The sequence below is a fragment of the Labrus mixtus genome, chromosome 14 (assembly GCF_963584025.1).
Source record: "Labrus mixtus chromosome 14, fLabMix1.1, whole genome shotgun sequence".
Taxonomy (NCBI): Eukaryota; Metazoa; Chordata; class Actinopteri; order Labriformes; family Labridae; genus Labrus; species Labrus mixtus.
In genome coordinates this window covers 21137524-21164211 of record NC_083625.1, presented here as the reverse complement: position 1 = coordinate 21164211, position 26688 = coordinate 21137524, and the positions used below count along the sequence as shown (strand labels likewise).

The window sequence follows — 26688 nt, the reverse complement described above, 5'->3', positions numbered from 1 at the left end:
GGGGAGAGGAAGACTCAAACACCAAAAAAGGTCTTGAGTCAGAGCTAGAGAAACTGCAGGCTTAACAGATGCTTCACAACAGTGTGGAGAGAAAGGCTAGGCAGAGACAGATCCACAGACAGGCAGAACGAGGAGGGAACTAACAAAGATGAGCAACAGAGAGAAAGGTAAAGAGGAACAAGAAGAGGAACAAACTGAAAAACAGAACTCCTGTTCTGAGAACAATAATTTGGGTTAGACAGAAAAGGCAGGTCATCCAAAAAAAAAAAAAAAAAGTTCCAGGAACGAGTGTGTCAGCTGTTACTGTAAATGTGATCCTCAACAGACCAACCAGAAAAACTGAAAACCCTGAGGGGGAAGAAGATCAAGGTGCTCTCTCAAATCAAACAAACACTGGTACTATAAGATCTCTCGACCTTCAGCAGTCATGTCAACTAGCCCTAGCCTTGGAGCACCTGACTTGGCCCAGGGCACCCAGACTTTGGGACCCGTTGGTCTCCAGACACTGTTGGACCTACTGGTTGGTGTCTACCAGGAGTTCTACTCCTCACCCTTCACAAGGGAGAAGTATGTCTCCCGCTTCCTGCAATGGGGTGAGTGTATCCATCATGTTTCTAGTTGGTGCTACTTCTTTTTTTTTTAAGATTTATTTTTGGGCTTTTTGTGCCTTTAAGGGAGAGAAAGGACAGAGAATAGAGTTGGATATCAGGTAGAGAGAGAGTGGAGAATGACATGCGGGAAAGGAGCCACAGGCTGGATATGATCTGCCTGCTTGGAAGACCACAGCCTCCATACAGGGGGCGTAAGCACTAACCACTGCGCCACCAGCGCCTCAAGTTGGTGCTACTTCTGCTTGACTTTACACATAAAGCCAGTTACACTTGAATCATTTTTTAAAATATTGACAAATTGACACCAAGACAGGTCATATTGCTGGTCAAACATTTTTAGAATAGGATAGAACAGAATAGAATATCTTTATTTGTCATTGTACAAGTACAACGAAATTCGGTCAGTTCAAAGAAACCTTAAAGTGCTAGAAATAAAATACAAATACGAGATTCTAAAAACATATCACACATTCATCCACATTCATTCACATTCCTTCACATTCTGCTGGGGTACAGATACAAATTACATTAGATTACACAATCATTGTTTTGCAGTGTTAAGTGCAGTTACCGCCCTCGGGTAGAAACTGTTTTTCAGTCTGTTTGTCCGTGTTTTTATTGTCCTGAAACGCCATCCCGAGGCAGCAGTTAAACAGAGAGTGTTCGGGGTGAGATGGAGTGCTTTGCGCTGAGTAAAAGCGCTGCAAGTACATGTTTTCTCTATGAAAACAGTCTCTTGAAAACGGCCGCTGTATTCCCGACACTGCTCTGTTTTTTTTTTATGTATGTTTTATATTTGAGTTTTTTTCTCTCTTCACTATGAGCATCAAAACACAGGATGCTTGCCCTCCTTTGTCTGGATACGGAGCAAGGAGGACGTGGGTACAGGGCATGATCCGTAGGAGACAAAAAATACAGGGAATATCATATATTTTGAAAAGAGTGCCAGTGAGGTCAACAGCGCCTTTCTAAGGGCATGTATCCACAGACAACAAATATTGTGCTGGCAGCGTTTTCAATATGAAACCATTGTAGTTCAGCGTTGTTAGCCCTCAGCGTCAACAGTTTTTTTGTTGTTGCACTCACAGTGCTCTCAGGCCCGCTACACTTATCAACACTGTGATCAGCCAGATACGCACGTTTCATAGGACCCACGTGGACCCTGTGGTAGGATGATGTCTACACCCAAATCTGTGCGGTTTTCTACACCAGATAGATAAGTGAGGGCCACAGTGTCCAGACAGAAAGTCAAAATTCTGACTCGTCAGACCTAAGGACAATTTTCCACTTGACCTCAGTCCAATAGCCTTGACCCGGAGTAGTTAGAGTTGCCTCTGGATCTGGTCTGGGTCTTTTCTTGAATGGTTGAGTTTCATCTAACATTTTTGATTTCAGCGACAAATGTTCCTGCATACAGAGATTCCTCAGATTCTCTGAGTCTTTTAATTACATTGGATGCTGTAGACCAGTGGTTCCCAAAATGGGTCGAGCCACCAATAGAGGTGTTAAATTTAAACTAAAACCATCTAATTCAGACAACTCACGTTTTTGTCATTTAAAATATTCATTGCAGCAGAACATAGATTGTGTTTGGCGTCTACAGTTGGATGCTGGGGTGGTGGTGTGGCTGCATTGGAGTACAGTACTGGTGCAGGTCAGAGCTGGCATTGAAAGAGCAGAGGGAGAGACCTGAAATCTTGCAGCTTAAATAGACCACTTATTGGAGGGTGTTACCAGGTGATTGTTGAGAATGAGGCATGTCTTCAGCCTGCCTCAGAGCAGCTTAAGATGACTGCCTGAACTCACATGGCAATGTTGGGGTCTGCAGGGCTTTACGCATAATGATGCACTAACCTGTGTCTATTAATTTTGTGTGTCCACTCAGTGCAAAAGTCTATATATGGAGAGTACTTGTATTCTGCTTCTAGCCTTTCTTACAATAAATTATTTAATACAATTTGTTTTTTATTTAGGCTTTTGTGTTCTTTTGTGTTGTTCTTTTGTTACCAGTGTTTTGCCTTTTAGTGCTTGTGTTTGCTGGTGCAATATGTTACACTTTAACTACCTCCAAGGACAGTGGGGTCCCCAGTCTCTGGCTACTTATTTTGTGGATCATGAACTGAAGACTTTGGGAACCACTGCTGTAGACGATGACATTGCCCGAATCTTTGCAACTTTATGTTAAAAACATTATTATTGTTGTTATAACTCTTGTCTTTAAATATGTAACAAGGATCAGTGAATTGTAAGACACTGGAATAAATGTTTTCTATTCATCAGTCTGTTTTTCTGGAAAAAACTGTGATGTAGCACAGGTCACATGGCTGGCCCAGTCTACTGACCCAGGGCTGACAAATCCTTTTATGTCAGGAGACCTTTAGCTCCTAGGCAAAAGTTTGTGTGTGTGCCTGATTTTTCACTCTCTTCACAGTATCTAAAATAGTTCAGGCTGTGCTTGTGTCTGTCTTGCATTCCTCCATGTGTGAGAAGGTGGGTGGGAGGGGGGCTTGAAATCCTTCCTCCATGAATGATAGCCGCTATTTTTAGCTGCACAGAGTAACTCACATCCAGACAGTCACTCAGTTGAGGAGAACCTCCCGTTATGGAAAAAAAAGGCTGGAAGTATAACCAGGGCATCAACACTCTGTGCAGTTTGAAGGTCCTGCTCCTGGAGCCAAAATTAAATGAACACATCTTAAATGCATAACAGTTGCCAACCATTTAGCAAGTGCTGTAGTTAACATCTTGGAGTTAAATATGCCATTTAAAAGAGAAGCAGTCTTATTATTTTCCATCACTGTGGTAGCAGGGAGAAAAAGATGCTGTGTTGGCTTTACTATGGTGCGCATACATGGACATAGAAGCATGCAATAAGAACAATTTAACTTGTTAAGTCCATTAAGATTAACTATTAAATTATATATATTTAATTATATATTTGAATACCATAAACAAACTGCTGCTTTACGTGATGCCACAAAACTTTGACTGTTTTATTATCCTGTATGAAGTTGTAATGTGTGAATATATTTCACCATCACTGCATGTTAAACTGTTTTCTGCATATTAGCAATGTGAGAATAAACTGAAAAAAAAACAATGGTGTGGAGGTATGTCATTTCTCCACACTGATCATATTGTGTCTTTGGTCAAAAGACCTCTGCAGAGGATACAATTGTGTTACCTCACTCTGAGCTCCTGCAGAAGCCTTCTCTATCATTGTCTCCTCCAGATGCAAATAAGGAATTGGAAGATCCTTCTTCATGGTGGACAACCAGTTTTGTTGTCCACCGTCATTAAAGGGGCTATATGTAACTTTAAAAAATACTGCGTTTGTAGTGACACTGCAGGCTGTTGGGCAAACTGCACCAGTAACCTGTTGCTTGCTCGCGCTGGCGTGCTCGTACGTACACGAACGAGCATCATCATAGACCGCGAAACATTGTATAATTACCGGCATAATGTTTACAGAGATAAGTGGACATACACATGTGAAAGTTTAGTTTGAAATGCTTTATATTTGAGACTACTAAACCATATTTGACTCTTGAGTGCTGACACAATATGAAAAAGAAACGTTGATAGGCAGCAGATGAGGAAAAGATGATATTTTCACTACTGTTTTATTTAGTTTATAAAGCCTATTAACCTTTTGACCGAGCACCGCATTGGACAACAATAACACCATTATCAACTGGAATGAACAAAATGATGTAATCTGAGTCTATGTCACTGACCGCATGGAGTCTCTTTGTGAGATTTTAAGCTACATGCCAGATGTCCAAGGAATGAACAATGCCATGGTCCTTGTACCTCCCTTCTCTGGATCTGCAATGAAGAAAAACACAAACAATCACATAACACCAAATTCTCCTGATTTTCTATGGTCTGGACAACTTTGTTATAACTACATTACAATATATAAACAATGTACATGCATTGTTTGTATCATTTTAACTTTTAAAAGCTGTGCATACAGACATTGTAGATGTTAGCAACACAAAAAATCCCTCAAAATATATACTCACGTATTAGGGCTGCTATCTGTAAGTGTGCATCAGTCACAATCTCCTTGATTTGGATCTCTTCAATTAGCTTGTCGAACGTCCTAATGAATGCAACTTTTTCCATGGCATGGCTCTTCCTGTCAGTCTCTCTCTTGTCTACAGTCACGACACTGATGATGTCCATGGTGTCTAGCTCCATGGTTGTATAGGTACAGAATTGGGCACAGTGACCTGCAGAAAGAAATAAGAATTATATGAATTATTGATGTCCTAGCATAAAACATGGGTACCGAACACAGTACAGAGACATTTGCAAATTCAATAAATTACCTGGCGAATCCATTCTTCCGTCAGCTGCAAAACAGAAACGAGCAGGTTAGCAGGTGCCTAGCTGCAACTGTGCCCTTTATCCAACCCCCTAAATAACGTCAGAATTTCATAAATCAGTGTAGTTTTTAACTTACCAAGGGCAACTAGTTGTTTTTTGTGCGAAGTCTGTTAATTATTGCATCCCTCCCAAAACTCTTTTACAGCACCAACACAGTAAGAGTCTTGTATTGCAAAGAATGTTGTGGGTGCTACCATGCCAATGTTCATGAACTGGAAGAGGAGGGCAACCTTAGTAAAGTTATTGCCAGACAGCAATACATTTGATGAAAGCATGAAATTCTTCCTTGTATCCCATACTTCAGCACTGGCTGGCTGTTCCACCTCCACAGTTTATGTCCACGTGTGCAAAACTATATGAAAAAAAACACGAGTCAACTCCATGAAAAAATATTTGTAATAATGCTCAACCAAGCATGCTGAAACAATAATACAACATGCAACTATTACGCAACTATGTACAAGAAGGTAAAATTTAAAAGGTTAGTGTGCAAGAATACAGTTGTAAAACTACGGGATTAACAACGCTGTAATATAAAGTGGATTAGCACAAGCTATCAATTCAAGTATTTAGTGGATGTGGAGGCTCTCATCCATGCATAAAGCGCAGTGAGGAATGAGATGAATGATTACTAAAAAGACAGTTATTCTTGATTGGACTGGCTTTGTTGAGGACTGCTGCTCTAAATGAGGACTTTAAACTCACCCACTACACAACAGTTGCAGTACCCCGTAAAAGTATGAGGGTAGATATGTTGCAAAATGTGAGAGCTTGTAGAATGAGATGTGAGCTTGTAGAACGACATGTGAGAGCTTGTAGAATGAGATGTGAGCTTGTAGAACGACATGTGAGAGCTTGTAGAATGAGATGTGAGCTTGTAGAATGACATGTGAGAGCTTGTAGAATGACATGTGAGCTTGTAGAATGACATGTGAGAGCTTGTAGAATGACATGTGAGCTTGTAGAATGAGATGTGAGAGCTTGAAAAAGTGAACTTGTATGTAAAAATCATAATTTACTCAGATTTTTTTTTTTAATAACTTGTGCCTATTATCTTTTACAACCACAACTCTCGCTTTTCTCAAGGCTGTTAGCTTGTTCTTCATCCACTAGAACTGAGTCTTCTAGAAGGTCCATGCAACCGGCACGGCCTGCGGTTACACTGCACCAGGACTAACAGTGCCTAAGCACAATTACCTCTTGTACATGACGTCGTAATACAACACATGCACGCTTTATGTTATTATGAAGCGTGCTCAGTTTACAAACAGGCGGACTCAAGAGAGAGAGAGAGAGAGAGAAAAAGAGACGCGCAGTCGAGTCCGTGGCCGCACATCGGAGGACAACACAGAGAACATGACAGCTACTTTGTGGCTTATATTGAGTCATTTTAGTCAGTTACAGGCATAAAACTCTGGATTTCTCCATAATGAAGGCTGTCACCGTTGTGTACCCGCGTGCTTGTGCTCGTGCATGAAGTGTACCATGCTGAAGGACATCTCTCTGAAGTGTGCCAAAGCCAAGGAAGTGTACTATTCTCTGAGCACGGCACAGAGCAGTCACACTGGGCAAACTAACTGGACTTTAGTGTTGAAGCGTGTTTGGGCACGGTATGGATTGCCAGTGTGACCGCGCCCTTAATGTGCGCAAAATGCATGAGCTCTTTGAAGCTCTAACCACGCTCATGTCAATTTCCCCCCTTTTATTACTGTGTTTGCCAGTGATCTCAATCTTGGCTTTGGCCATCCAGCTACTTATGCATGCTCTGTTAGTGCCAAGCACAAGATCAGGATTAAAGATCCAGGCTTCACAGCGAGAGAAAAGCAGATTGAAACCGCTACATTCATTTTGCATCATTGCAGAGCTCGTGTGTTCTATGACCTCCTAGGTAGGGTCACTGAAAATGGTGTTACTTTGTGTTTTGATATGATGCAAAACCTGATCCTTCCTAAAACACCAATTGGACAGGCTTATTACTCTCGCCAGTTATACCTGTACCTGTTTAGAGTTGTTAGACACCATGGAGAGAACAGTCATCAAAACAAAAGACGATGTACATCTTTACTTATGGCAGGAAAATTAAAACAGTAAGGACAGCAATATGATTGCATCTGCGCTAAGTGACTGCTTGAAGGTTCGCCTTGAGGGGGAAATCCGTAGATCCGGGGCACTTCGCCTCTTTAGTGACTCTTGTTATGGACAAAACAAGAATATGAACATGGTATTCATGCTCATGAAACTTTGCCAGTTTTTCCCCAATCTTGCCATTGAATACAGATTCCCAGTAACTCCAGTCCATAACATCAATCAGGCTGCTTGAGCCGGTATGTATTGACTTTTGGTCAGCAGAAGACTCCAAACACTGTCCACTCCAAGTCTGTCGATGTCTTAGTGATAACAGACCATTTTACTTGAATGGCTCAGGCATTTCCATGTAAAGACCAGACAGCTATTCAGGTAGCAAGAGTTCTCTGGGACCGCTATTTCTGTGTCTCTCGCTATCCCAAAATGTTCCATATTGACCAAGGTGCTAACATTGAGAGCCGCTTGATAAGTGAGCTATTGAGAGTCTCAGGCGTGATGAAGTCACACACAACCTCCTATCACCCTAGGGGAAACGACAGCGTAGAACGACTTAATCTGACCCTAAGGGCATGATCCGTGCATTATCTCGAGGAAAAATCGATAATACTCACTGGCCAAGACTCTGACCTTTATGTACAACTGCACAGCCCATTCGTACATTTTGGTAACTTTGTGAATGAACCGTTTAAATCTGTCTACCATCTAAGAGTAACTCTTCTCTCAGGTTGAAGCTGTAACCATATCTATGTAAAACATCTCATAGCAGCAGAGTTATATTTGGTTTGGAGCCAACTGTCTGTTGCAAGCAAAAGTTTGCTAAGAATGAAATGTATATGTCTGACATTTACGAGTCAAGCTGATGTCTTCTTTCTGGCCTTATAGAGATGTACCAAAGTAGCCAAGAATTTGTAGGATGTACCTTCTAGCAGAATATAAGCAAGTCTATTAACATAGAAACTTTGTCATTTCGTGATTGTTAACAATTTGTGTTCTGTTGTAACTGTCTGACCTTGGCCGAATAAACTGTAGAATAATCCACAGTCTGTTTCGCGATTTTATCATTGGATTTATACAGCAGCAACAACCCCCACCCAACAATAAACAAACAAAGCCATTGCTCTAAAGGTTACGGGCCAGAAAAATGTGTCTGTCTACAGTATCAGGCTTTAACGCTGCTCTGTGACAGGTCACAATGTTCCCTCCTGTGCTGAAAACCCTCTCAGTGGGGGAGCTGGTTGCAGGGATATACAGTCAGTGCCTTGCTTGCTGGCTCACTCGTGGAAAGTTTTTTCGTGCATTTTCCACCATTCCAGGGGTTCAGTTTTCTCGTCTGCATCTGGAGCTTTTAGGCAGTTCTCCAGCTCTGCCTCAACTGACTGCAAATCAGTGACTCCTGTGTTGCTGGGGCTCATTTGGGGCATCCTCTGCCTCTTCTGAAGCCTGTGAAGTAGAATTACCTCCTTGGTCTCCCTCCAGAACCTCAGATGTCACTCTCATTTTTATGGCCTCAATCTTGTCCGGCTTGATATATTGGCTCTTGAATCTTGGATCAAGCAAGGATGCCATGTCAAGCAGGTCATCTGTTTCCTCATCATCATATTTCTCATTGAGATAGTCTATGACCATTTTCTTTATGTCTTTTGTGAGCTGTGTTTCATCATTTGAGGGGTGAAGAACATTTGTTCTAAAGAGGTGCAACACAGGCTTCAGGTATGACACACTCACATATGATTCACCAGAGCTGGAATCTGTGAACTCCAAAAGTGGTTTTAAGGCCTCGCTCACAGATTCGAGAACATCCATGTCCTGCCAGGTGGGCGCTAAGTGCCTGTTTTTTTGTCCGCAGTGAGGACCTGAGAGATGGTCTTGTGCTGCTCCACCACCCTTGCCACCATCTTCTGACGTGAGCCCCACCTGGTTGGTGACTCTGTCGCCAGCTTGTGCCGGGATATAGGTTTAGCTCTTCCTGAGCAGCTGCAAGGTCTCTCTTCTTTTTCCATGAGAAGGAGAAGGCTGACACAACTTTTTTACACAGGCCCAAGGCTCGCTCCAACCTCTTATCCTTCCACACCCTGGAAGAAGAGTAAAGGGAATAGAGGTTAAATAAAAATATTTCTAGGCAAACAAAAAATGTGACAAAAAACATCTTACTAAAACAACAGAATGTTAAATAAAATAAAATTCAGAACAGACATATGAACATACAAATATTTAAATCAGTATGCTTCATGTATTTCAGTTTCAAATATTTCTCAAATATGCTTGAAATTGTAGCCATCTATTTAATTTTTATTCCAAAATGACTAGAATTAAAGTAAATTATTTATATTAGTTTTTCTTTTCTACAACTTAAATATATTTTCAACTTACCAATAGCAGTGTGTAATCTATGTCCAAAACACTGCAGCCGTGTCCATTTGTTGAGTGAAGTGGCCTTTACTATGTTTGCCCCACTGTCAGTTGTGATGCATGCTTGTTTGTCTTCACTCAGCCCCCAGGAAGAGAGTGCTTCAATCATTCCTGATGCGATGACTTCGCCTGTGGTCTTCAGGAAAGTAAGCCGTTTGGAGACATTTGCTCTGTAGATTTCAGTTATTATATTATAAGTGAACCGTGAGGCTCATATAAGGCTCAGACCTTTCGGCTAGACCACATATCACATGTAGTGGTGAAGGATGAGACTGTGCAGCTGCCGCTGCAACCTCTCCCTACGCTCTGTGTACATCAGGGGAAGTGCAGTCAGTGAAAAATGTTTCCGGCCAGGAAGCTTGTATCTGGGGTCAAGTACATTGATAAGCTTCTTGAATCCCTGATTTTCGACAGTGCTAATAGGAAGCATGTCTTTTGCAATGAAAAATGCAACTGCATTTGTAATGTCTTTGTGTCTTTTCGTTTTTTTGTCGTAAGGCACGGTGCTGGAAAATGCTGGAATGATAGTTTGCTGCTGCTTGGGAGCGAAACTCACTGACCCGGTGCTTGTTGAGGGTCCGCTAACACTCGTTTGGGACTGTAATTGCATTCCTTCAGTGTGTTCTAGTGGGTGATACTGTTTTAAATGGTGGAATAAGTTTGTTGTGTTGCCTGTCTTAGGCACAGATTATCAGACTCTAAGTAGCCAAAATACCTCGAAACAACTGAAGATGAGGGGCCTTTCTTGTCTATGATTCTTTCTGTATGCTTTGAGCAGGTAGGCTCAGCGTTTTCCTCCGTCTCGCTATCGCTCATTTTGGCTGTGTTGTATTCTTTCCGCTCTAATGTTCCGCTCGTTTGGGAACTAGCGTTCAAGGCACATTAGCGCCCCCACTTTTCCCGGTGTTCGGGCGGTGTAATTACAGGTTTAAATCATTTTAAATATTTTTATTGACAAAAATTATATCGTGATAATTATCGTTTTATCGCCCAGGCCTAGTCCCAGGTGTCAAAATCCCGGCCTGACTCGCTTAAATCTCTGTGTTCCTGTTATATTGATGTTTTTCTGTGTCATTCAATGATACAACTTCCCTATCTAAACAAAACTTTCTGTACCTGTCTCACTAACTCTCTCTGTAAATAAACAGCTCCACACAGCGCCCCTACAGGCCTGGAGCACTTCCGTTGTGAAGGCTTAACTTGCAGTGTTTCTGTATTTGCAGTTGTTTTATGAATATGTGGGTTTTTCACTTGTTCAAGTTTCTGTACTTGAAGCTCATGTGATGTTAATGCAGTTGTTTTGCCTTATTGCAGAATGTTTGATTCTTTTGCAGCGTGTTTCAGCCATCAGATCATCAACATCAGAGACACTTTTCAGACATCCCAAACAGATAGAGAAGTAACCACAACAGAAGGCCTATAATACCCTACTGCCAGCAATATCATTCCCAAGAACAACATGCACACCTTGTATTGGTAGCGCAAGGCGCACAGCCATAACTACCTCACCCTGAACCAAACCACAGGGGAACAGGGAACACATTTAACCCCATAACCCTAACCCTAACCCCACACCAGAGTAAAATCACACAATCAGAGTATCACTTAACTGAGGAATTACAGCAAAGAATGTATGAGTCCAGTCCAGAGCCCCAGTACCCCTCAGGATTGTCACAGGCAGGTCAAAGACACAAAACCACCACGAATCAAAGGCGCAAAATCAGCCATAATATCAGGCTTGTAAATATCATTTATATAATTTCATTTATAAATGTAGTAATCCGACTCGGAAGCACATTCTTGAACTGTTCAAATATCATTAACTCACACAAATTCTAAAGTCTAATACAATTTCTGCGCTTTCCCTGTAAGGACGCACTGCAGCCTGAGAGCAAAGTCTGTGTCGGTCCAATCGAGGTCTGAGCAACACGGTCAAACAACACAAAAAAATCAATCTGGGTCTCTCTCGTGAAACTGTGACAACAGACAGACTATTAATGTCAAAGGGACAAAACAGACTGAGGACCCTGTCCCGAAACATCACCACACCCCCTACCATCTTTACTAAAAGACAGTCTGTATCGTCTTGTCACTCGAACTTTTTTACCTGTCTTAGACTACGGTGATCTTTTGTACATGCTCGCCTCTGCTCTGTTGCAGAGTTACATGAAACTCAGGAGCTTGTGTCCTTAAATGTTTTTAAATCAAAAATGAAAGACATGGAAACAGATTCTATTGGATGCCAATGTTTTTAGATCGATTGCTTTAACTACTGACTCCAAGATTTGACTGGTTCTAGATGATATAATAGATGGTTCTATTTTAATGCAAAATGTAGTGTCTTTGTAAATTGTACTGTGTCTTTCTTTGTGTCACTGTCTGGAACTCTGCATTTTTTGCTACTGCCTGTCTTGGCCAGGTTTCCCTTGAAAAAGAGGTTCTTAATATCAATGGGACAAACCTGGTTAAAAAAAGGTTAAATAAATAATAAAAAAATCCTTCAAGCTCTAACTTAGACTTTTCTGGTTGCTGCCGGATACGCTCAACTTTAATTTGTTTTTTGAGCTACAATCTGTGCTTTAACTTCTGATGTTCCATCTGCCAGAAGCTCTTTCTTTAGCTCAAAAGTAAGACCCTTCGTTTGAACAGGAAAAGCAGCAGAAACTGAACTCTCTTCCTGATCTGCGGTCAATACTCCAAACTCAACTAACTTGGACTTTAAGCCACCTTACATTTTTTTAAATGTGTATCCCCCAAAGTCACAGAATAATACTCAGTAAGTTTAAGTAATTGATATTTTGTGCAAATCCAAAGCTTCCTCTGGCGGAGCTGCAATAAATGCTTCCACATCAGATATTTTAACTCTCAATATTTACAAACACAATATTAAGGACTCCCTGTGTGCATCTGGGCTGCTTATACTTTTAAATTTCCTCTCTCATGTACTCCAATCACAGCGGAGCCCCTGGTCAGGCAGGTGAAGAAAACTCGGATCAAAAGAGAAGACTTTCAAATCCTGAAGGTGATTGGCCGCGGCACATTCAGCGAGGTGAGTCGGCCTGAGCAAGGAATTATAAATTTAAAAAGTAAATATTTTCAGTATCTTTAACAACTTGACACTCATATTTCCTCACAGACTCTCTCTTCTTTTTAAGAAAAGCATGTTTTCTGACCAATTGTAACTGGATCCTACACTTTTCTAAATTTTCTACGTTTTTGCCTCTTAATATAATTCTTACCACAATCAGATGTAATAATTGTATTTACACCTGGATGCAAAAGAATAATTTTTATTCTCCACATCAACATAATTAATTTCATGAAGAATTATTCTGCACATAATTTTGATGAAGCTTTATGATTCAAGTTTCATGTCTTTCACTCTCGATTCTGGAGTTCCTGTTAATTATTTGCAACTGTCAAATTGAATGACATCATGACACAGCCATATGTCTTGTTAGAGACTATTAGACAATTTATGCATAGATCTAATGTAAGACATGGTATCAAATATTTTTGGACATGTTGTTCTCTGCTTCTAAGCCACCTGCCACTAGCTGGTAACTGTATCAGCTGGGTTCCACAAAATGGCCAAAATATAATTCGGTAACCATAAACTCCGTATAACACAATTCCAAAGTCTTCCTGTAAAAAAACGAACTGACAGCTCACTCAATCACTTCCATTTGGTAAATTCTCTTTTCAGCAAGATTATATTGTTGTAAATTTGTGTAACAACTACTAATATTGATGTGGATTAAATACCAATGGAATCAGGAATACACCAACATCCTTATATCGATAACATCAATATTTAGGCTCAAAGGAGGATGATGAAGTAAAACAAACACTTTAGTATGTGAAGACAAGAAATATTTATTCACAAAATGAATCAATGTGAACTTTCACCTTTAGGTTTGTTCCCTTACTCAGAGCTCGGTTATTTAGAAATTCCCAACAAAATAAAATAAATTGTCTACTTTAACTTTTTCTGTACCCGGTTACTATTTTCTTATTTATTTTAAATTGCAAGACAACGAATAATACACTGACCAAGCAACATGAGAGATGATTACTGTGACAAAGTGGGTGAGATGATCTTTTTTTATTCACCACTTGTCACTTAAATCTTCATTTAATATCAGATCCTATTATTCTTTACAGTTGTGTATTTTGCCATAATGTATTTTTGCTTGTGTAACATTGCAGCACTTACTATCCCGGGTTTGTTTGTGTCAGCATTAAGTTACAGTTCACATCAAAGTATAAATCAACTTAAAGCAAACACACAGTCTTGATTTAGTTCAGTCATTTTTATTTAGTTTCTGGAATTGCAAAGTATCATTGTTTGTCTCTTATCCAGACTTAGTTTTGTTTGTTCTGTTGTTCAGTTCCCCATGTGTTCCCATGCAGCTAAAGGGGCTGGCCCAGCACTTCCTGGGTTTTTATCAGGTTGATAATGTCATCGCTGACATCACTGGGGCAGACCATCGAAAGGGGTTTTGTTTTCTGAGAAATGTTTTCTGTCTAATAATTTCTTTCATATGTAAGTTACGGGTAAAATATAATTGAATTATTTTAAGTTCATTTAGTCGAGTTAATGATCTGATGTTGATGTAAGGGTTTATTTGTATTTCTTTGCTGTAAAAGAAAAGTGACACTCCCTATTTGAGTTGTGCTGAACCCAGCTGCGGCCATTTTGTTAACGGGGCAGTCTATAAAACCAGGAGACATTTCTTCCTGCCGGGGAAGAGGTGAGGACGTGCTGCCTTTAACACGGGCCTTAATCAGATTTAAGTAGGAGTTAATTTACTTTATTTTCATTGAACGTTTGTTGTTTTTATGAAGTTAACATGTGTTGGGTTACTAGCTGTAAATAAATACTCACCTCTTGAAAAAACGTCATCTGCTGAGTTGCATTTCTACCACCTTCCTAGACACTTGTGTTAAACGACTTTACAATAACTGTGAGCACAGGCCAAAAAAAGGGGGCATAATCATGTTTTACCTGTCTCAAACTATACTGTCGAGTCAATTTTTTTTAAGTTGAGTAAAATAATTTCTGCTTTTTAGTCTTCTATTCCTCTTAAGTTGCAGAGATGCCTCAAACATTTTGAGTTGAGTTCGGTCAAGTCTAATGTTTTATTTCAGTCAATGATTTCCTCCATTTAATAAATTAGTTTGGGGCCCCATATATCTTTTTGCATTTTTGTCTTAACTGGAATCCCAGAAAGGAAACAGACCCAGATTCTCACTCATTGATTGGACGCTGCAGCGGATCGAACTTCAGTGAAACTTATCAACATCAGCTGAGTTTAATAACAGAGAAAAGACAGACATTAAAAAGACGCTAAACAGACTCGGATATTTAAACAGACTGTAAACATCTGTCAGTGTGTAAAGAGTCAGTCTGTGATGAGCTGGGAGTAAAAAAGTGTCTGACATGAGGAGTAACAACGTAATAAGAAGCATAAGTTCCATAAAATTAATATAAGAGTGTAGACCAATCACCCCCGACTTTTATATTTGATTGTTTTCTGATTCACCATCAAACAAAAAGTCTGTTAATAGTGTTAAAACCAAAAGATCATGAACGACTCCATTATTAAAATTGCTGATATTTATTTTCATGATCACTCACACTATTTGCCTTTTGTAATTTGATCACGATGAGAATGACAGTCTGACAGAGTGGGAGTCGTCCGTCAAAAACACGTTTTACATTCGTCATGATCATTAATGATCGTACGGTTTGAAAATCTTACGCATCCTGTTTTGCTGATTTTTTTTTTCCCCTAATATAAAATTGTGAAGGAAACGTGGATGCAATTTAAGAGAAGTACCCATGAACTCGAACTGAGTTTTGTTCGAGCTGCAGGGAGGAAGGTTTGTTTTAAACAGTGAAACTCGTATCAAATATTTCATGGCTGGCCTCAAATTACACTTGAAAACATTCTCCCTCCTAGCTCATCATTTTTATGTGGACAAAATTGTGCTCTGTCAGCTCCGTAACATAATTAAGGTACAGATAGTTTTTCTCCACATTGAGATGCAAAACAACATCAAACTGCAAGGAAAAGGAAAACTTTTGGGGCATTTTTGTGCCTGAATATAATCCATACATTCTTAGTATATCAGGCCCTCATTGGTAAATCCCTTTTTAGTATACATCCCTGAGGTGTTATTCTGTCTGCTCTTTGTTGCAGGTTGCTGTGGCGAGAATGCAAAGCAATCAACAAGTGTATGCTCTGAAGATTATGAATAAGTGGGACATGCTGAGGCGGGGAGAGGTGCACACAGACACACACTTTGTCAGGACAAACAATGAAGTCAGGTTACAACAGGTTTCTTTATTGCATGAGCAGGGCTGAGATTAGAGAGCAAAGAGAAGTCTTAATGAGACCCATGCTCTTTTATTTACTCTGGATGTTTGTCACATGGTTTCATGCAGCATTTGGACTGTGGCTTTTATTAATCCATTTTATCTTTGTGAGATTAACAGACAGCTTGTTACCAGGAAGAGAGGGAAGTTTTGCTGAGGGGTGACAGACGCTGGATCACAGAGTTGCATTATGCATTTCAGGATGACAACTACCTGGTAATTTCATCGTGGCCAATCACTTATGACAAGAAAGGATTTAACACAAATGTAACACAAATGCTAGTCTCTAACATATGCATTTATCCACTTCCCCCTCCCTCAGTACCTGGCAATGGACTATTACGTAGGGGGGGACCTGCTGACTCTACTCAGTAAGTTTGGACACCGGGTTCCTGAGGACATGGCTCAGTTCTATTTGGCTGAAATGGTCATGGCCATTGACTCGGTCCACAGACTGGGCTATGTACACAGGTACCTCTTTATGCTTAATAAATGTTGAACATGCCATACTGTGCGATATATATATATATATATGTTATTTTAACAAGTAAGATCCCACGTGGTAAACTTGTAGTTTTGGATGAATTGGCAAAGACAGTCATCAATTTTTCTGCTTTTATTCCGCAGAGACATAAAACCTGACAACATTCTGCTGACAGCGGAGGGACACATCAGACTCGGGGACTTTGGTTCCTGTCTCAGGCTCCTTGAAGATGGGATGGTGAGAGACACTCACAGACAGTCACTTCTAGTCTCATGAAAATGATTCAAACCATTTTTCATACAGTTTCATGCCACTCACATGTTAGCATAAATGTCGAAAATGCTTGTCATCGTGTGCTTTTGAAGTTGTTGTTTTTTTTTTAAATCAATCAGCCTACATATTTAATCGCAGGTTCACTCATCTCTAGCGGTGGGGACCCCTGACTATTTGTCTCCAGAGATTTTAAGGGCAGTGGAGGGAGCTGGAGGTTATGGTCCTGAATGTGACTGGTGGGCTCTGGGTATCTGTGCCTATGAGATGTTGCTGGGAAGTGCACCCTTCTATGCAGAGTCCATCTCTGAAACATATGCAAAGATCATTCACTTCCAGGTACATAATGACAATTGTGACACAAAAAAACATGAAGGACAAGTCAAATATCGAATTTTAAATAAACATGGTCAGATGAGCAGATTAAAGTTGTTTGTTGCAAAAACTAAAGTTATTTAGAGGGAAAGCATCCTGCATTAACATTCTCATTCAGGAGCAGTTGCTCTTCTGTTTTTCATCAAATTGCACCAATGTACCAGCAACAGAGTCCACTAGTATACTATATAAACTATATATATAGATATATCTATATATATACATACAAGACGTAAAAGAAAGACATGTCAAATACTAAGATATGAATGAAGCGTTACATTTTTCAATTACTTAACTTTTTATTCACTGTGTATACTTATATCATCATTAGTAATGAACAAAAGGTATGTCATTACAAACAAATACAAATGCTAATATATTGTTTTTTTTTCATGCCCAGGAGCATTTCGAGCTCCCTGCTTCTGGCCCTGATATTTCAGAAAAGGCTTGTTCTTTCATCACTGGCCTCATCTGTGAGAAGGAAGTCCGTCTGGGGAGGAAAGGCTTCAGTGACTTTAGAAGCCATCCTTTCTTCTCTGGACTCGATTGGGGCTCCCTACATAAACTCTCTGCCCCCTTCCTGCCTGAAGTATCAAATCCAACTGACACGTCCAACTTTGACATTCTGGACGACTGTCTCAAGAAGACGGTAATGTTCTTTCACATTGTTCCTTGAAATGTTGTGCCTGAAAATGTACTCCATTCTTGTACATGGAGGAGGCAAGGATCACAAATAATTCTATAAATTCTGCAGGAGACACTGTCTGATGTCATAGAGAAAGCTCCAATAGGAGTACACATGGCTTTTGTTGGATACTCCTACACAGCTACTAGGTGAACTTTACGTTACAATTTATGACTAACTGTGACGATGTCTAGCCCAATTCTGGAGTCTTACTTGGTGTTGTTGAATTGGTCTCTGTTTTACAGTCAGACGGGGGCTATTGACCGCAGTCAGGACATTATGATGCAGATTGACCACACCACGCTGAGGGGCTTTGAGAGTCTTTATACAGTACCGGTGAGAGGACATCACCCTTCAGTCTGTACATATTTGAACTTACCTATAGTTCAGTTTGTATCAGTTTCCTCATATGCAGCATTTATGAGACAGCTCTGTATTTTCAGGTAGTGATTACAAAAATTGCTCAGTGTCTTTCTCTGCTATTCAGGGCCAGCTGTGGCAGCTCACAGACACTCTAGATGAGCAACCTGCACTGTTGGAGCTCCCATTTACTCTACATCCTGGTCCTCCTGTAGCCACACACACCAGCACCACAGAGGAGGAGCAGACTGACAAAATGTCAGATCTCAATGAAGACATGAAGAGGTATTCATTGTGCTGGCTAACATTTTGAGCCTGCATGGCAAAACAATCGTTCACTTTGCAGAAAGCCTGTCTGTGTCCATAACAAACCACTTATTGACAACTTGCAATGGGGATTCATATTTTGTATTGGAATGTACACAATTTACAACTTGAAGCTTTACTGAACTCAGAGAAGGAAAAAACAACAACAATATTTTGGTCTTTCTAACAGACGGTTACAAGAAACAGAAAGGAGAAATTGTGAGCTGGAGATAGAAATGGAGCGATTAAAGGAGGGAATGCAGGACAGGAGACCCAACAAGGAAACAGGCAAGGGATCAAAATCATCACCAACATTATCATCTTCATCATCAGTCACAATTTTTATCTTTAGCGTCATTTGTCCATTTGTCTACATAACTTCTATCTGTTTGCTTCACCATGTCAGGACATCGCAGGAACCATTATCCACAGATTTATGATAATGAACTTGACAAAGACTCTTTAAAATGTGACAGTACAATAGCTGCAAATGCCTAGACTTTCACTTGGAGACATGGGCAGCATCTTCAGAAATGATGAAAATTCTAAAACATTATTACCTAAAACAATACATGAACAAAAAACATGGCATAAAGCCAAGTACATTAGAAGCAACACAACTGTTCGATTCTCTTTGCATTATTGACTCCAATATTTCCATAATTGCATCATATTAACTGTTATTACATTTTTTCAGCTTGTCTGTGTTTTGCCTTTGTATGTGCTTCTGACTTTGCATCCTTTATCTCTTGCAATGCATTTTCCTTTCAACCACCATATTTCAGGTTTAGCTAAAAACACTGTTTTTAAACTACCTAGAATCCACGAACAAGTGGAATAATGGAATAATAGACAATCTTGTCTGTTTTCAGAATGACCTTAGCATGACCTAACACACACATACACATAGTGCTGAGACTCTTAAGAAAAACATAAATGTGATGTGAAATGAGACCTACAGATGAGCCACTCTGAATAAACACAGTGCTGCACAAACCCATCAGCATCCGCTTATCCTGGAGGCCTCAGTCAGAACCTGGCGTTAAACAATTTGTAAGGTCTTTTCTACCTGCTCTTTTGTAAAGTGTCTCAATATAACATTTGTTATGAATTGGCGCTATACAAATAATGATTGATTGATTAAAATAGTTGCTCTAAGAATAGCCTATGTTTTTATATATTCTGTACAATGTGCTTTAACAGATGCAGTGTTGAGGGTTCTTCTGCTGACTGATGTGTAAGGTTTAAATTAATCAATCGTCATCTTTCGTATAGCGCCAATTTTTGTTATCTCAAGACACTTTTTTTTTGTGAAACTTATTTCAGGAACATAGACAACGCCTCAAACGCCACCCATTTCCATTTCATACGTTTTTAAGCATGCCTTAATCTCTCCTACTTCTCTGACGCTGATATCACATGAGTTGGGACAGGTATGCGAGAAACACGCCTACCTTTTTCCGTTGATCAGGAACACATCCTCAACGCAGACTCCAATCAATATCTACATGGTTGGTCGGGGTCCTTTTAATCGCCTCATGAACAAACTCCACAAACTTCGTTTCGATTAAGATCTGCCTGCCAGGTCAGGGTGCGTCATGCCCAGTACTATGACTTCCCTTTCAGAATAATTTCATCGCCTATCTTTCTCCACAAACAAATGTATGCATCCCTCATCCCATCTCCTTTCACTCCTTTTGCCCCCTTAAATCGGAATTTCGACTTGGAAAGTCTGGACAGAATATAACTTGTTTTAACAGGAAGTCAGGCAAGGAAACACACAGAGCATCTGGTCAAATTCAAAGTAAAACACAATATACAGACTCACAATCATATTTTCAATCACAAAGTGCTGACGGACTGTGGAAATTGGGGTTTATTTGACTTTGGATTTCTTCTCACTAAGGCACTATCATCGCCTACCGGGCACAGAAGAAATGCTTTTCTCACTGCTACACCAACTCTGACTACATGGCAGTCGCTTCTTCTCAATACTTCTAGTATCTCCTCAGTTCCATCGTTCCTCAACCCAAATCTGACTCCTACCATTTACCCTTCAATTTACCATGCTAAATGCTAATTTTTGTAAGACAGAAAAGCAAGAGATGATGACGAAATGAAAACCATACATACCCGGAAAGCTTTTTCATTAGCATCTCATTCTTAATAAATGGGGGGTCATTAGAAATGACTTTGGTTGATAGGCTGACGAGGGGGAGAACAGGAGTAAAGGTGTCCTGCTTAACCACCCCTTTCTTCACCAACTTGCCTACCTTTGCCTTAGCATCCAATAACATTACAATGCCCCGTTCATAGAGGCCGTCTTCACAGACTCATAGCCGGCCTGGCCTCCTCCACACTGCACTGCACCAAGGGCACCATCTTGGTGCCATGTCGGCCTCATGCCTCTCAAAATCATTTGCTGCAGCCTCAGATGCTGGACTGGTGCCAAGTTAGCACACACCACACAGAAAGTACAAACTCTATCTTACACACTGACCTAACAAACATGTGAAGACAACACAAAAAAGTAAGCTATATTAAAGTTTGCAAAAAAACTCCCTCACACTTCCAAACAATCCACTCTCAGCTCCACCCTCACTCCACCAAACAGAGACAGACAAAGAAAGAGGGGGGCGTGCTCATTGTGCCAGGTCTACCGGCAGTCTAAGCCTTTATAGCATAACTAGGAGCTGGTCCAAACCTGAGCCAGCCCTAACTGTAGCTTTGTGAAAAAAATAATGATTTAAGCCTACTCAAGTGTGTCATGGATGATAAAATTGCTCATTTCACCTCAGCCACTGCTTTCTACTTTGCTTATTGTTTCCCCCTGTCACACTCAAATCCTCTTCACTTTCAACCCCACAAAAAAATGAACTGTTCAGTCTGTAGAGTTATAACAAATCAGGCTTGCCAGCAACAGTTGCTGCACAACATGGCTCTGATGTTCCTCTCTCCTCGTGTCCCAGAGCTGAGTATCTGCCCAGCATCTATTGCTCTGCCTGCCCACAGTGTGGATGCACCATGGGATGTAAGCCTATCTTTAATCCACTCTCATATTGTCTCTTCCTTCCACGTTGAAACAGCATGTCTGTCTCTCTTATTCATTTGCAGAGGCTTTGCAGTTGTTTTTAAAACATAACAATGAAGAGGTTAACATACGGAAAAACTTTTACAGATTTTTCTGAAATGTACACAGCAGGCCACCTCCTTCTCGTGACTGTTCACTGGTCTGACCTCCTTGTGTTACAGAGGGAGAATTCGCCCCCAGGCTGCCATTACCCACTGGTGATACCTCTGCATCGACACCTGCTCCTGTTCCACAGGGTATAGACCTATACAAAAACAGAACTCTGACTTAAGGATTTGATGTGGACATTTTGATGCCACAGGGCTTTTGTGTGTGGGAGATTATTTCATCAATGGTGGAAAATAAACATGGTAATGAGTGTTATTCCTATTAAATTTAAAATGTCAGTAGTACATGGTAGAAATGCTCCAATACGAGTACATTTTTAGTAAAATTGTAGATGGGGTGTGCAAAATCTCCTGCCAGAATCACTTGTGTTTTTGATGTTGAGTATTATACAACGTTCTGAATAAGCAATTTTGGCATTGCAGTTGCTCAAGGTCGTCTAGAGCTAACTACATTCAATAATTTATGGTACAATATAACAGTGATTTTTATTAATCAAGCCTTCTCAAACAAGGTGCAAAAGAAAAAAGTCCATGGTTCGGTATGGGATTTAAAGAAGCACCTTTATCATTACAAATCAGGGTACCATCAAAATGATTTTTAAGTTGTTATTTGTGAGGTTTGCTCTGAGCAACTTATTTTTTTTCCAATGGTTGGGCAGAGGCTGTGTACACACATCAACGCCAACACAACAGACAACAAGCAGAAAATGGCAAAGAAAAAGGCATGATGTGTATCCTAACCTTTGACTGTACTAAAACGGAAGTATATTTACAGCTACTTTTGTCTTTTTATGATCGTGGCAGATGGTGCATTAATCCCCAGTTGGGGTGCAATTTCTCACAGGTGGACAAGATGTTTGTCTAAGTTTGTTAGCTTGATGCTACCACAAAATCCCAATTGCCAAATGGCAATAACGTGCTTGCAGAATTAGCATCTTGATCGTAACTTAAACAATCTATTGTTTCTTAGCATAAGAGATGATAAAAGTTTCTTAGCATCTCTATGTAACGCTACATAACGCGTCATGTCACAGGCAGGGGTAAAAGTAGGCAGATATGGTCAGAACCAAAAACATTCAGTGGTGGTACACAATGTCCAAAACCAGGGACAGTCACACTTTCAAAAAGAAAACACATCTACTAATTTATGTCATCCTATACAACACTTGATCTCCTTACTTGATTCTAAGTCACTCCAAATGGCTTCTGAGTGATCCATGTTGTGTGCTGGACAGAGCCGAGCTGCCTTTCATTATTGCTACTTAATGTGAGCGTGAGCTTCTGCCATCGCGCTGCAGCTAACTGATATCCAGTGCTATGGGGTTTTGGCATGCAGATATTTCTTGCAAAATCTCCCCACTAAAATGTGTTGCAGAGTAAGTTGCAATGTTTCATGATATTCTGTTTTATTCCAGACAGCAGCTCAGACAAGCTTGCTTGCAAGGATTGCTCTGTAACTCATTCATCACGTCTTTCTTTTACTTCCTGAACACAGCCCGTGTTGAAGGTTTCACCTTTACCAGAATATTTTTATTTGCCAAACACAATGTCAAGTGTTTCCAATTACTTTCTACTTCATACAGGAATTGAAATGTTAAAATGTTTTGTTTAAGGATGCATGAAGCTGAGGAATGGTGAAAAATATGAAGCAATAGGTCAGCTAGCTAGCTAGTGATGGTTGTGCATATGTATTTGTATTAACGGCTGTGTGTTAATAACTACGGTGGCCGGTAGGGGTCACACACTCAGCAACTGATGAAACGACATACATTTTTAAAAAGCCAGCATATTCAGAAATGCTGCACATTCAAAAGCAAACTCCCACAACAAATGCAAAGGCTGAAACATGCTGCAAGGACACAAACGCGCTGCAAATAGGCAAAACAACTGCATAAGCATCAAACGTGCTGCAAGTACAGAAACAAAACTTAAGTCAAAAACACACATACATACAGCAAACACAGAAACGCTGCAAATTCAGCCTTAAACAGAAGTGCTCTAGGCCTGTAGGGGCGCTGTGGAACTGTTTATTTAGCCTACGGGAGAGAGTAAGAGAGACAGCTAGGAACAGAAAGTTATGTTTAGATAGGGAAGATGTATCGTTGAAAGACATAGAATAACATCAATGTTACTGAAAGCGCTCTGCCTGGAGCGCTAGTGCTAGCTGTGGGGCTAATGAGCTCCAGCTCCTACTCATCCCTCTGCACACGCTTTCCAAGCATGACACTTCATGCTTTTGCCATCCCTGGAGTCCGGGTTGAACTCGCTGATAGTCTCTTTCCTACAGTTTAACATTACTCCCTGTCATCAACCAATTACACTTTACCCACGGAGAGCCCCGTGTCCCGGGCCTGACAAGTTCAAAATCCTGGCAACAGTGCCGGTAGCCAGGCAGCCAACTTAACAAAGCTACCGGTCAACCAGACCTCATTTCTCAAAGTTGTGTGTTCAATTTAAGAAGACTTTCTTCTCTCAATGTTTGGAGGGGCAGTGCCTCAGCACCCCCGACAAACTGCCACTGGAGTTAGGTTATTCTCTAAAGAGCTCCGCCCAGCTGTTCAGAGGACTATCAGCCAGTACCATAAATTATTTGAGCAGGCATGAAGAAGGATACTAGAATACAACTAAAACTCATTTTGTTTTCTTTCACCCCGAATTAGTATTAACAATATTTTCATTGGACTAAATTAATGTGAAAATGATCAAGACATGTTGTGAATCAGCTATTATGGTAGACAGGTCTAAGAAATCTAAAGGCATGTTTGATGAGAAATAATTTAATTGATCCACGGCTGCCTAGGCTTACTTTGTGCCCTGTTTGTTCCCTTTCAGGTTCGCCTGCCACAGGTGAAGAGTGAGTCGTACCTGCTGGTGTGTGCAGAGGGGGGAGAGCTCCAAGCCTGGGAGAGACAATGTTATACTGAGCTCTCCTGAATGTGCTGAGGTCTGAACTCCCTTCTCCCAGCATCACTTTTCAGCCCCCAAATTTCCCCATGACTGAGGAAAGCAAGACCACAGGCCTCCACAGGAGCAGCAGAGGGTGTCAGTACTGTGTGAGACTTTTAGACTAAGTTTTAAAGGATCAGAAAGGTAGCTAAGACTGCTAAGACTGCTTAGCCTGCTTTTATACGATCTATTAAAACGTCTGTCTTAAGGTCAGATGATAAAGAGATTAGACAGAAAATAGAGAGAGATGAGCTCACAATAAGAGGTACTGTAGGTGCAGACACTACTGATTAAATTGTATCTGAAAATGTGTGTGATTGGAAGAAAACGTTTTGTTCAAGGGGAAATGTATGAGGAAAAATATAGAAGAGTATTGCAGTGCTGCAGAGATGCCAACGCTTTAACAAATCTTTATTAAATCTTCATTAATGCAATGCGAGGACACCGGGACTGTAGTTTTTTATCAGTACAAATGTGTGATTTATGCTAATGTCTCATTATGGTCAACATGACCTCTTAATTGTCAGTGTGACCTCTTCAGGGTCAATATTATTGCAATATTTTAATTGTTACTTTCACAGTAGGCTACCTTCTCATCAACTCAAATTTTTATTGTAATTGTCTCTTACACAGGAGGGCGCTTAATCCCCAAAAACTTTACACATCCTCGTCCTTGTCATACAATTCCCCCTACTTGTGCACCAATTATACAGGGGTGTCAAACACATGGCCTGCGGGCCAGATCTTGCCCGCCAACAGGTTCCTCAAATTGTATTGGGGATACTGGGATTATATAGTTCTGAAAAATATTTATATTAGATTTCTATATATTAAATATTTTAAATATAAATAATAAACCATGTTTGTCAGCAGAAAGTAACATTAAAAAAGACTTAAAAGAAAGGTTGACATAGAATGCAGAGTATTTCAATTGAGTTGGAAGGGTGGTTTTCAGATGTCAGTGTCAATACATTTTTGCCACAAACGACATCTTGCTGCAGTCAAACTTTATTTTTTCCCCCTCTCTATTGATCTTAGTTAGAATTTCAGTGTGGATTATCAGGATGCTCCTCCTTTACATTCACCTCCAGTATACCTCATCCAGTGTCCGGGTTAAGCTCTCTATAAGCCCCCCGCCCCACCCCCCATCCTGTATACGTGCTTTCTTAACCCCCTCCACCGGTGTAGACTACTGAATCAATATAAATGACATTCATGTACTTTCAATGACTGTTTGCAGCTTTCAGACATTTTTATAAAACTTTATTTGTGTACTATTTTGCACTAGGCCTTGTTGGTTGATCTATCTCAGTCACTGTACTACTTGGTTTCCACAAGCGACTGAAACAAAAGAGCTTAAAGGCAGAGGTTGCAACAAACCTTTTCCTCCTTCATCACTTACTGCCACATCGTAAACACCACCCATTAGAGTTCATTTTGGAGTTGCAGATTATGTTTGCATGGACCAGGTTGCACACTGGCCTTGGAAATGTGGCAAGCCTGGTTGTTGAAAATTATGCAAAATTAACCAACACCCTCTATAAGAAAAGCGGTGTGAGTCTATGCTTCAATGTGGAAAGTCTTTGCGTTTGGCCCAGGCTTAACTGCCACAAATGCTGATAACAATGGTTCAAACTTGTGTGATGATAAAAATGTGTATGTTTTTACACCTTTATGTGTTTTGTCAGGTTTACTATATAAGTCTGTTGCTCAGTTTTCTGCAGCTACAGTAACTTTCTCAGAAGACCTTTCTATATGAGGCTGTCTTATTTGTTTTTATTCAAATTGTATTTGTTGGTTGAAAAACAAATCTTAAAATAAAATAAAAATATTGTTAAAGTTATAATTTTGAAATATGTTGTGAAAATGCAAATGAATACACAAATTTATGGTCCTAAGGCAAAAGACTTTCAAGCTGAATTACTGTCAAATGAATAATACATTTACTATAAATGGACTAATGTAACGTGTCTAACATTACAGATCTTTGACACTAGAGGGTGGTATTTAAAAATACAATGTCACAAATACATTGTATGTGGTCTATTAAGTCTGCTTGATGTTCCCCATAATTTTCCTATGAAGGGAAGGGGAGCGCTGCAGTTTTCTGTTATTACACTTTTGCACTTGTTTTTGATTTATGTGGGAGTTTGATAGCAATATTTTGGTTTTATTAAAGGTA

At 40.2% G+C, this 26688-nt stretch overlaps 1 protein-coding gene across 1 annotated transcript; it reads left to right on the top strand.

The window, feature by feature from the left end:
- LOC132988366 (myotonin-protein kinase) lies at positions 1-26688 on the top strand. The gene is made up of 15 exons (XM_061055728.1): positions 1-593; positions 12458-12549; positions 15707-15790; positions 16003-16098; positions 16205-16353; positions 16510-16603; positions 16778-16975; positions 17412-17660; positions 17766-17845; positions 17942-18015; positions 18164-18341; positions 18553-18650; positions 21332-21393; positions 21615-21689; positions 24393-26688. The coding sequence occupies exons 1-15, from the start codon at positions 428-430 to the stop codon at positions 24492-24494; spliced, it is 1797 nt and encodes a 598-aa protein (XP_060911711.1). The 5' UTR covers positions 1-427; the 3' UTR covers positions 24495-26688.